Here is a 12,005-nt window from a genome sequence, read left to right on the forward strand (position 1 = left end):
GCCTCCAGTCATGTGGCCGCAGCATGCACACGCCCCCTCTGCCCTGGACCAAAAAGACTGAGTCCAGGGATGAAAACCTCAACACGTTACGCGTGGGGAAGAGGCAGATGAAATAACACTCCAAGGGAGACAACGTGGCAGTTAAAGTACATAACCTGTATCTTGATTTAATTTCTTCATCACCACACCCGCCTTGCGGCTACTTCAAACCGCAGGGCGCATTTCCTGGCCCTCACCTCCCAGGCCCACCAGGCGGCACCGGGAGGAGACATGCGAGAATAAAGGCTGAGAGAGATTTGTAAGGGCTGTGGTCCGCTTCTCCTTTTTTGGCAAATTCAGGCAGTATTTTGTTACGAAACAGTAATTTTAATAAAAAACTATGTATACATAAACATGTGTATAGCGACTTATAAATACAAGAAAATCAATACCTATGAAATTCAGATATATATAAAATGTAATATAGGTCTTCATTAAGAAATGAAAGATCAGGAATAAAATCTCATCGGAATTATTCGTAGTACTATAATCATGACTACTGTATTTTAATCACCTTATAAAACATAGCCAATATGTTCTACTTATAACTATATTGAGGCAACTCGTGAATCAAAGCACACACCCCAACCACAGAAGCTGTACAACCAGTAACAGAAGGGTTCAGCTTGGAGTAAGACTTGTTTCTCCTGAGTGCTAGAGAAAAGGTACCTCGTGCCTACATGTTACAGATAAATTAAGAGCCTGTAAAAGTGGTATCACGAGTTGGAGTGATTCATAAATGAACATTGCATTAACCCTCGCTTTAAGAACTAAATTCACCAAAATAGTAAATGAGTACAAAACATCCTTTTTCATCTTAACAAATATTAGACCAAAAGTATTTCTATTTATTTAACACAAGTAGTTTCCGGAGTGGATGCATTTATTTTTTAGATGCAAATATATTACCTTTCAACACACATACAGTTGTCATTTCTGAAATTCAGTCTGCCAGCGAGAACGGCCGCCTCCTAGAGTCACAGGCCTCGCTCCTCCCATGCAGGGCCTGGCCCTTCCCACTGCAACATGCAGAGAAGGGCTCGGGAAGAACCTGTGTCGGCTCAGAGAAGGAGTGTTCCTTACACTTTCTGGGTTAATTGAAATAAAACAAGATGGTTTCTCTCATTTTGCCTCAATCACTAAATCTAAAGTCATAATCCTAACAAGGAACAGGCCAGTTCTGATGTTCACTTTCCTATTACAGATACAATGTGATGGCACGTAAAATTAACGGCTCCAATGGAAACAAATTTTACACATGCCAAACATCACGCCGAATTTTTTATCAAAATAAACAATATAAATGTAATTTGGTGATCTGAAATTAAAGGTTGAAGTTTAAGTACCCAGTTTTCCAAGAACAATCAATAGAAAAAAGAAAAAAAGTAAATCAAATACTTAAGCATTTATCCATAACCCTAAAACATAAACTCTTGTCTAAATGAAAACAGTACTTCAATCAAACCCATTCACAATACGCACTAATGAACTGTATTAGAAATCCTTAAAAATTTTCAACATTTAAACGACACAGAAGCGTACATAAAATTCTCTAAGAGTGAACAACAGTGTAAACCAAACTAGTCATGACCGTATCATGTTAACTCTGGACAGTACTGGATTTACAAACCGAGTATAGTAAAACGAACACCAACGTCATTATGTGCGTGGCTGATCCTCAGATGGCATTAGATACTTGCTCTGAACTTTTTGGGCCTTGGCTTTGTAATAAATATGTATAAATATCTGTAAATATCTGTAGTGCACTGTACACGCTGAGCGCTTATCTTTCTCCATTTGAAAGTCTTTCTCCGGAGTCACAGTGTCTTAGAGGCGTCCCAGTGGGTGGGGAGTTGGGGTTCTGCAGCACGTCCATTAGCAAAGCCACCTTATTATCTATGTGCTCCTGGAGTCTATAGATTCGCTGATCGATGTAGTCCATAAGTTTCTTTTCCATCAGTTCCATATTTTTCGAAAGAATCTTTTCCAAGTAGGAGCAAACAGGTTGCTCTCCCATTCTAAAAATAAATTTAAAATAATAATATAATAATTATCCCCAATATTAGAACAGAAACAACCAAACTACACAACGAGCAGCCGACACGCATCGCTGAAGTTTGTCTCCTTGCGACATATTCCCAGGTTCTAATATACACGTGCGGCAGGCAGCCCAGTCCTGAATGCCCACGGCACTCTTATTTAATTCTTTAAACACTGACGCCTACAACTGAAACGAGAATCTGAAAATGAAGACGACAGAATTTCTACTCTCAAAGAACAAGCCTTTAGAAAGGAGGGTCTTTTGAATTTTGAGCTCCAGATCAAAACCGACCTTGCCAAAAAAAGTCAAGGTCTCCATGGATGTCTCTCAAGTACCCCCCCGAACAATTTAGCCAGTTTTGTCTTATTTCATCCACACCACCTTACTAACGTCCTGGAAAGTTCTTTTCTAACCTAATAGGAAAAATATTGCCTACTTTTCTGGAATGGGCAAATTAAAACAAAAATAATAAAGCACGGCAGTTTCTTAAGCTCACGATGAATGAATACGAGGACAGAATTCCAGAGCATGGTTCACAAAACAGTGGGGTCTCCATGACTTTTTCTGGGGTTCCATAAGGTCAAAGCCTTTTTGTAATAACACTAACAGGTTATTCGAAGCTTTCATCTTCATAGTCTCATGAATGTACAGTGACCTAAACCAGAGGCTACATGATGTGTAATGTCATTGTTGTGACTAACGTAGAATGTGTGGTTGTCTGTTCTTCTGTTTCTGGAATTTGCTAAGGTGGTGGGTTTAGGGTGTGAAGCAGTGTGTGTCAGAGGTTAACTCAGTTTGTTCTCAGTCCTGCTGCGGTCACAGTGGCTGCTGACCAGACGGGCTATGATGAACAGACACGAGAATCCAAGCAGAAACTAACATAGATTTGCATAAACTTAAAACGATACCATCCTCACTAATCTGTTTTTGGGAAAATATATATCTTTCCAAAATTATATTACTATATAATGGGTTTGTTGTTTTTAAACAACTAAATAATTTTATAGAGCCTACATAAATAAAGGTTCTTTTAGAGTCCTCAATTTTAAGAGTGGAAAGACCAAAATGTTTGAGAACCATTACTCTAGAAAATATGAGAGATTCAAAAAAATACTTTATTTTCAAATAATTATAGATTCACAGGAAGTTGTAAAGAATGATTCCCCAGGACCCTTCACTCAGTGGCCCCAATGGCTACATCTTACCTGACTTCTTACCGTCCCTATCAAAACCAGAAAACTGTGTGAGTACAGTGTGTGTGTGACGCGCTCTCACACGTACACACACTCATGTCAACGTCGCCACGATCACCCTCCTGCTACCTCTTTGTTGTCACATCCACTGCCCTAATCCCCTTCATTCCTCAAATCCCGAGAGCCACTAATACGGTCTCTATGTCTATACTTTTGAGATTATACAGTGGAATCATACAGAAGGTGGCCCCTTGAGATTGTCTTGTCATGCCGTGTAATGTCCTTGAGAGACACCCGAGCTGTGGCGTGCATCCACAATTCATTCCTTTTCATTACTGACACAGATGTACTGCCATTTGTTTAACTATTCATCTACTTTTGGATATATTGGAGTCATGAGATGAGGGGATGAGAGCCTGTACACTAGAAATAATTAGGAGCTTAAAAATGTTTTGATGACTCCAAAATTAGCTCAGGTCACACGTGATCTACACAGAAAAACTTGTGATGGTTCGTCTAGTACAGTGAGACAACAAAAGTGCGTATTACTGTCCATAGCTCCTCTCCGTTCATACAGAGAACTTTCTACTGCAACCCTTAATGATGCCGGTGCCCGCCCGAGAAGGGCCACACCTCCAGCTGCAGGCACGTCTTTCAAAGCATGCATTCTACTCTGTAGAGCATCTATTTCCTGTAAGTGTTTTAATAGTAAAATGTAAAAGCTCCTAAAATTATCACTGGAAACATTTTCAGGCAGTAGTTCTTGAAACAAGAACTTATCTCCAGCTGATTCTCCATCTGCCAAATCTGAATCACGTGTGTTTTACATACTTACCCAACACCGACGATGCCTTCGCCGGGCTTGGTGACGTTTTCCGGCCACTGGGTGTTATGTCCCACCCGGAGATGGTTAAATTGACCACACAGATTCTGCAGAAAAGGCAGCAACTCAGAGTGAGGTACACTGGAGTTGTTGCCCGCTTTCTTTGGCAGGAAAGAAGACGCTGCGTTCTGAAGATCACTCTCAAGGAGAGAACGGTTTGGCGGTACCGTTTTACACTCCTCGAGGCTGGGAGCATGTCCTCCGCCAGGTGGCCGTGTACCCCCATCTACATAAGCTTTTACATCTTCGGTCACGTTTCCGGGTGTGAGCCCAGCTCTGCCAGGGAAGGGTGCGGAGGATGACCCGCCGAGGGCTGCTGGAGGAGACGGCGATCGGAAGTCAGTCACGCGCCTGCACGCAGCACGTCCCCACGCCGACTGGAGCTGCTCCTCGATGGCAGCGCGATTCTGAGCGAGGTGAACGAGTAAACGTTACTCTTCACATAGTGACAATGACAGCTGACCCTGGGGTCATTACTATGAGTCGGGCAATGTGCATTCTTGCTTCTGATCCTCAAACACCCATGTGAAGGAAGCTACGCTTACTAGCGATGCTAAGTTGAGGACACCAAGGTTAAAGGTCCTTGGCCAAGGCAACACAACCCGTGAGTGGCAGAACCGGGCCATGCACCCCCAGAGTCAGGGCTTTTAATCACCTGACTGTAGCTTTTCCTCAAGAAAATGTTAAAACGAATCTTAGCGTGCTTAGTAAAATTGCGTTGGGATATTTTAATATTTCCACCACCAAGGCCTCCTTACTTTATGGCAGTGAGATGCAGTACTCTCAACTGACTCACAGTGGTGGAGAATTTTCGTAGAATGAAATGTCATCTGTCAACTTTCACAGTTAGGAAGCCAGCCTAAGGCTATCTCTAGCAACTATTTTTGCATGAAAGATACCCAGGTTGTTATAAAGTTAAAGTCTGATGTTCTCTGGGTGCACTGTGACATTTTCCGTGACTAAAATGAGCTACCTTGAGCCATGTCAGCTTTAATAATTTGTACGATAATAGATTATGTTCTGTGGCCTCAACTGGCTCACTTTTGAGAGGAGGTGACACCGTCTCCCACGCAGGGGCATGTTCTTGCTATGCTCTTCGATTTTTCCACAAGAGAAAAGCAAAGCCACCTCTTGCCTAGTTAACTTTTAAGTTCTCTGGCTCTACCCTGAGTTCAAAACCTCGACCTCTACCCGAGGGCCTCACCAGGGGGTGTCATCTCGACCTCCTGCTGCTCACTTCCTAGTGCGAGGGACTGAGGAAAAGATTATGCAGGATTAGCTGAAAAGACTCCATCCACTTTCTAGATATTCTGAAAAATGACTCCTGGATTAAGCCAGTCCCAAATTCTCTCATTTGACAAATATTTACCAGAAATCTACTCTGCTTTAGGTACCGTTTCAGGCATTGGAAATAAGACGGTGAACAAAACAAATGAGTATCGCCCGTCTGTGGACCCAATGACCTATGCGGGCAGGGAGAGACAGACAACAGAGAAAGAAAGGAAACATATCCCACGGGTGAAGACGGTGATGAATACTTAAGGGAAAAATAAAGCAGGAAGGGGGATGGTGAGAGCCAGGGCCGGTGGTGGGACCAGGGGGAGGCGTCTCTATGCGAAGTCGTCCCCAGAACCGCGCTCTGGAGAAACGCTCTTCATAAAGAAAGGCTACTTCCTTCCATTGCATGCAAGTTTTGAACAAAGCTTGAGTTATTGCTAGAAGAGGGACTATACGCAATGGTATTTACAAAACGTTAAACTCAGACCAGCCTCCTGTGCTGGAGAGCAGCTGTACTCAGTCATGATGGTGAAGCTCAATTACTTTTGGTGGTGGTATAATACTGCAAAAGACTTTATGATAGAAAATTGAAAATTCTATACCTACAGCAATCGTATTTGCAGTGGAATCAATGTCAAAACTGTGCATGACAATTAATTTGGTAGAAATTTTAATTAAAAAAATCCAAAGGCAAATTAGGTGTTTGCTATGAGAGGCTCCATGATCCAGGCCTCAACCTACTTTAAACTTCTGTCACTTCTTAGCTCCAGAGAAATGAACTTCTATTCGATTCCCAGCTATATCTAGTCCTTCTAGCACTGAAGATTTAATGCACACTATTTTCTATCTGTGAAACTGCATCCCTCCAAATTCCATGCCTAATTCCATGCTTCTCAGATGCCTAAAAACATGAAACTAAAAATCCTTAAAGACAGGCTATCGAGCTCTAATCTGAATCTTCTAAAGTGCTCAAAACAGTGTCTTCTTCACTGAGAAGGTGCTTAAGAAATACTTGCTGAATGAATGAGTCAATTCATGAAAAATTATGAAGTCTGTAAAAAAAATTTTGTAAGAGGGTAGGTCTACAGAATGCTATTTTTACAAAAGTTAGTAAAGGTAACAGTCAAATCAATAAAAGTTCATAGAAAAATTGAAGTCACTGCACGTCCTTATAGAAAGCCATCATTCTGAAATTTTTAAAGGTGTCTGGAAAGAAATCCATCTCTACTTACCTGCTGCTGAAATCTAACCATACTCATCAACTGCTGAGCTCCAGGTGATAACTTTGACCCCATGGACTCCATGATAGTTTGGACTCTCTCGAGGTCTATCCTTGATCCTAGAGCAGGAGAGCTTGTTGAAGAACTTGCTAAAACTGGCCTCATGTGTACCACAACTTTACTGATGAACACACACTGCTTCTCACCAAAGGAGAGCAACTGTGATAAAACAAAAGTTCCAGGAAATAATATTAAACAATAATCACTATTCAAGGTCACCATTTTCATATAACTAGCAATAGTGAGATATTCAGGAGAGCAAATATAAACTTTAAATACATTTTGTTGTTTTCCCTGAAATTGTATTGGTCAGTACTTCTAATTTATTATAAGGCTCAGAAGGCTTATTCGTGTAAAAAAGAATGCCATTTTCAAACTGAAAAAATACATAAGTTAGACAAAGGGGCTGAAATAAAGTTTCACTTACTTAATTTAAGGAATTAAATAAACTATACTGAATCTGGAAACCTTAACACACCATAGCTAGCTGTAATGTAATACAAAATAAAGCTATTCAGAAGGCCTTCCAAAGTATTTACTGAAATAATAAATATAAGTCAGTCCTTTAGAATTTAGAATAAGGGAAAATCAAGATGGTCTAACATAACCTGCTGGTTCGCACACGAAAAGATGAGGTCGGTGGTGATTTTCTAACTTGTTAAAGGATTACCCAATTAGCAAAGGTCAAGCTTGGAACTTAGCTCTTCTGGCTTCTACGGCAGGGTCCTCTCCAATGCTTTATACTGCCTCATTTCATCCATGTTTCTGAACCAGAATGCATTTCACGTGTGATGTGGACAACAGAGTAGCGAGGTGGAAAGGGAACAGCATGTAGAACAAGACAGACCTGAGTTCACTGGTGCCTGTGCTACTCAGACCCTGTACAACCCTGAGCAAAGGCCAAAAGCTAAGTCAGAAATAAGAAGAGGGAAGGTGATAACAACGATTTCACACGGCCGTTGTGAGGATTATGTATTGAAATCCCCAGTACTCACCACTGAGGAAGTGTTCAAAAATATGTATCGGTAACAATTATTTTTAATTTTCATACACTACTGACCCAGAATAAGCTTCAGTAAGTTCAGGATTTTCCTAAATGGAACGGCCCTTTGCACTCCCATGTACTTCCACAGAACAGTTGCAAAAAACACTTAGCTTCAGAGACACACATGGAACCAACCGTAAGCAACATGAAGACGCAGGTCAAACTAGACTCTGGATCCAAGTACTCTGAATGTGGCAGCAAAAAGATGACTGGCCTCAACAATTAAAGAACCTTTCCTTAAATTTATACACCTACCTCCTAACCTCCCTGCTATCCCCTCTGCTTCTCAATCCCATATCCTTTCTCATCGCTGAATATTGTACATATTTTACTCGTTGAGTCAGCCGACTATCTGTCCACCCCACCGAAATGGAAGCAACATCAGAGCAGTCATTCCAGTTTACATATTACTGCTAATTCCTCCATGCCTAGTAGAGTATCCATCATCAGTAGGCACTCACAAATTTGAATGAATATTTCATGTTAAATGAATGAATCACTCTATTTAAATAAATTTGGAAGCTATCAACATACACTATCTAAAACAACATCTTGGAATAATCAGTTCGTAAATTTGCAACCTGACTGCTATGAAAATCACTTACTTCTTTTCTTATTCTAAAGTCTCCTAACCCCGAATGAAGTAATGTGGAGATAAAAAGATTACGATGATTTAAAAAATTTTTTTTAAAAAAGCTTTATTGAGATAATTCATGTGCCAATCAACCCATTTAAATGTATAATTCAATTCAATGGATTTTAGTATATTCACAGAGTTGTGTAACCATCACAATTTTAGAGCATCACTCTAAAAAGTAACCTTGTACCATTGGCAGTCACTCCCTATCCTCCACCTCCCTCTCCCCAGCCCTAGACAACTAATTGACTTTCATTCTCTGTGGATTTGTCTATTCTGGATGTTTCATATATATATATATATATATATATGGAATCATAAAATAAGTGGTCCTTTGTGACTGACTTCTTTCATACAATATGTTTTCAGGACTCATCCAGGTTTGTAGTATGTATCAGTAACCCACTGCTTTATATGACTAAATACTTTTCCACTGTAAGGGTATACCATATTTTGTTTATCCTTTCATTAGGTGATGGATAATTGCGTTGTTTTTACATTTTGGTTATTAGAAATGATATTACGAACATTCACGTTACACAGTAAGGGTTCATCTTTCTAAGCACTCAGATCGCTCCGTGAGGTAGTTCCAGAGATAAGGAGATCTGCCCACTGTCACTCAGCTGGTAGGCAACAAGGCAGAATATTCTGGGCTTATGACGTCTAGCTTACTACTCTTTCTCTAGACTTCAGACACACCACAGAAGTTCACCTGTGATATTTTTCATACTCAAGACACCAGTTCAAGTCCCTTTAACTTTGAGATGCTCTTTCTATAACCTCTACTTCCCTTCCGCTTTTCTTGATATAATGGAGCCAAAACTGCATGCGGTAATCTTGACACTATAGTTTTATGTAAAGAAAACCAGGAGCCAAGTTAGACTAACTGTATTATCAAACCAACCAAAAATAAGTATGATTCATACAAAACATTTGCAGTTGTCAAGTTAGTTAGAATTTACTGATACTTACCTTTATTTTACAAGCAAGAGTGGAGGACTCTAATTTTAAATATTTTTTGTAGAAAATAATTTCATGTTCACTAAAAATAAAATAGAATTTAAATTATTTTTACTTTTATTATCACTTTTAATAGATACATTTAAAAATGAATTGTTTCTAGGTCATTACTTAAACTCTGAAGTTCAATTTGTCTGGCAAGGGACAAAGAATTGGAGGTCCCTCCTCAAGTGACCTCGTTACCAACATTGTGTCTCTTCTTTCTACATTTGTGAGAGAATTAAATGAGATAAACTACATAAAATCATGTAGTACAGAGCATATAGTAAAAGTCAATAAGTCTAGCTTTTATTTCCGATATGCACAAACAGTCCATGTTTTGAGTTATACTAAAGAGAGATTAGGGAAGAATTTCTGTGTAAAGAGCCTGAAGAAAAATCAAACTACAACAGCTGAATTGTGGATTAAATAGGCTGCTATGGTACATGCTCGGGCCCGTTTACCGTTTGTTATGGACTTCTTTCCAAAAAAAATGTGTTCGAAGTTCCAGACCGGCAGCCAAATTAATGTTTGGAGAACACACCACTGTGAGTTCACGGAGAGAGTGAGGCGGCAGTAATAAGGGCCACACTCCATTTGACGACACAGTCCCACTGGCTAGTGCAACCCTCTACCTGGTCACTTCCCCTCTACCAGCCCTAAATTTCCATGTTTATAAAAATGAGAAAGCTTATCTAGATTATCTTGAAGATCCCTTAAAGGTAAAGTTCTATTCCTGCTGGTATATTTTAATCTTCTCTCCCCTAACATCTGGCACCAATGTCAGAGAATTGATAAATATTGCAAAAGCTGAGGAAAATAAGACTACTTCAAAAGAACACTTCTGTATTAAGCAGTCACAAACCTGTTATCCAGAACATTACAAACATTCTCGCCCCTACTGGTTCCACAGTACTCCTCTCCCAAGTATACTTCCATATTTCTTGCTGAACTTAAAACGCCAACAGAAACGATTTCTTCACCTCCACCAGGCTCACATCTTAGGTAAAGGAAGCAGGGGTTTTCATCTTGGCTGTTGAGGCTCCTTTTCAAAATCACCAGATCCTGGCTGAAAAGAAAATTAAGAATATTGTAGAGCCTAGTGCTCTGAACCCCGTTGTTAACCCACTTATTAGGCCACTTATTAGGGGTTGACATTTTATCCAATTCATTTACTTGTGCATTTGAAGCGCAAGAGCCGTGCGACGCAACCGACGAATGTTCAACACACAATTTATAAAGAAATGTTTTACACGTAACGGCTTTCCACTCTATTTTTTCCCTGACCTCTACTTTCTAAGCGACTCCCTGTATCAGTCTCTCCAGTTAAATGCATTAACTGGACACCCAGTGAACTAAGAACCGGTCAGAAGTGGGGGCGGGGGGGAAACAGAATAGAATAAAGGACGAAAGTGTGTCTTTTTGAAAATTAAGAGGATGGAGATTCTCGACGGCTGGAATGCTTTGTAAGCCTATTTGGCCGACAGGAGGTTTTTGTTTGGAGGGGCGGATTCTGATTTTGACAGGGGTCCTCGTGAGCTGACATAACGGACGTAGGGCTGTGTTTGAAACGCCGAGGTGCCAGGTGCCCGGCCCCCACTCCCCTGCGCCCGACACTCACGCACTCGCAGTAACCGCCGCCTTCCCGCCGTCCTGCCCCCCAAGCCCCGGCCTGCCCCTCGCCGACGCAGGCCCGGGCTCCCCGCACAGACCGGTCACCAGCTCCGCTCCCGGATCCCGGATCCCGGGCCCTGACCCTCTTCCCTCACGGCCCCCGGCTCCTCTCACGGCTCCCCCAGCGGCGTGGCTGTCACGGAGCTGCAACCCCTGACCCCGCCGGCCAAGCGCACCCCCGGGCAGGCGGCGCCGGCAGCTGCTCCCAGTCGAAGTCCCGGGCGCTGAGACCAGCTCCGGTGACATGGAGGCTCTGGGCCAGGGCCCCGCATGTGGCATCCCAGGAAGAGACCAGCGTCGGGCGACCAGTCAATCCCCCGTCCTCAACCCGGGTCTCCATTCGATCGCCTCCAGGCCAGGCCAAGCCCGGAACCTCTCTTCCGGCGCTCGCGTTTCCGCCAGGGCAGAGGGGAGAATATCAAGCAGTGCCACTTCCGGCCCGTCCTGCTTCAATCCGAGGAGCCGCGGCTTCTCGCGTCTGCTGGGAGAGAACCAGCTACCGTAGACACGCATGCGCGTGCCGGCCAGATTCAGCAACCGCGTTCAAAACCTGCCGGGGAGACTTCAAGGGCGGAGCGCTGACGGACGGAGCATGCGCACTGGCAGCACCTCGTCCCGCCGCTGGAGCTGCGCGCAGGCGCAGTGTGGTGGGGGTGTTCGACTTTGTCCCGGGAGGAAAAGCTGGTGGTCGATGACGGTTGCTGGGCGGCCTGGAAGAGTTGGTCCAGGGAGGAGAGTCTGTCGTCAGGGAGTTGTGGTGTCGTCGCTCCGCACGGCCTGGCGTTTTCTTTTTACTCCTCTTCCTCTGCCCACGGACGTCTGACCTTAGACGGTGGTTCGGGGAGGCTGGCAGGGTGGCCTTACCGGGCGGAGGTTTGCAGGGTGTCACGGTGCGGCACTGGGGCCGTGGCGGGTGGTGTCAGCAAGGAGGCTTGG

The 12,005-nt window shown here is 42.8% G+C and overlaps 1 protein-coding gene across 2 annotated transcripts; it reads right to left on the reverse strand.

Moving 5' to 3' along the window:
- Positions 1-345: 345 nt before the first annotated feature.
- On the reverse strand, positions 346-11,543 carry CUNH10orf88 (chromosome unknown C10orf88 homolog). Of its 2 annotated transcripts, none has more exons than XM_039870795.1 (6): positions 11,246-11,543; positions 10,261-10,464; positions 9,369-9,438; positions 6,667-6,873; positions 4,109-4,563; positions 346-2,057 (listed from the first exon to the last, which is right to left on the reverse strand). In XM_039870795.1, exons 1-6 carry the CDS (start codon positions 11,407-11,409, stop codon positions 1,823-1,825), a joined length of 1,335 nt encoding a protein of 444 aa, XP_039726729.1. In that variant the 5' UTR covers positions 11,410-11,543; the 3' UTR covers positions 346-1,822. The 2 variants fall into 2 exon arrangements, with proteins under 2 accessions (XP_039726729.1, XP_039726728.1); XM_039870794.1 differs by having other exon boundaries at positions 11,228-11,543.
- Positions 11,544-12,005: the final 462 nt, after the last annotated feature.

Source organism: Pteropus medius, unplaced genomic scaffold (genome assembly GCF_902729225.1).
Source record: "Pteropus medius unplaced genomic scaffold, Ma_sr-lr_union100, whole genome shotgun sequence".
Taxonomy (NCBI): domain Eukaryota; kingdom Metazoa; phylum Chordata; class Mammalia; order Chiroptera; family Pteropodidae; genus Pteropus; species Pteropus medius.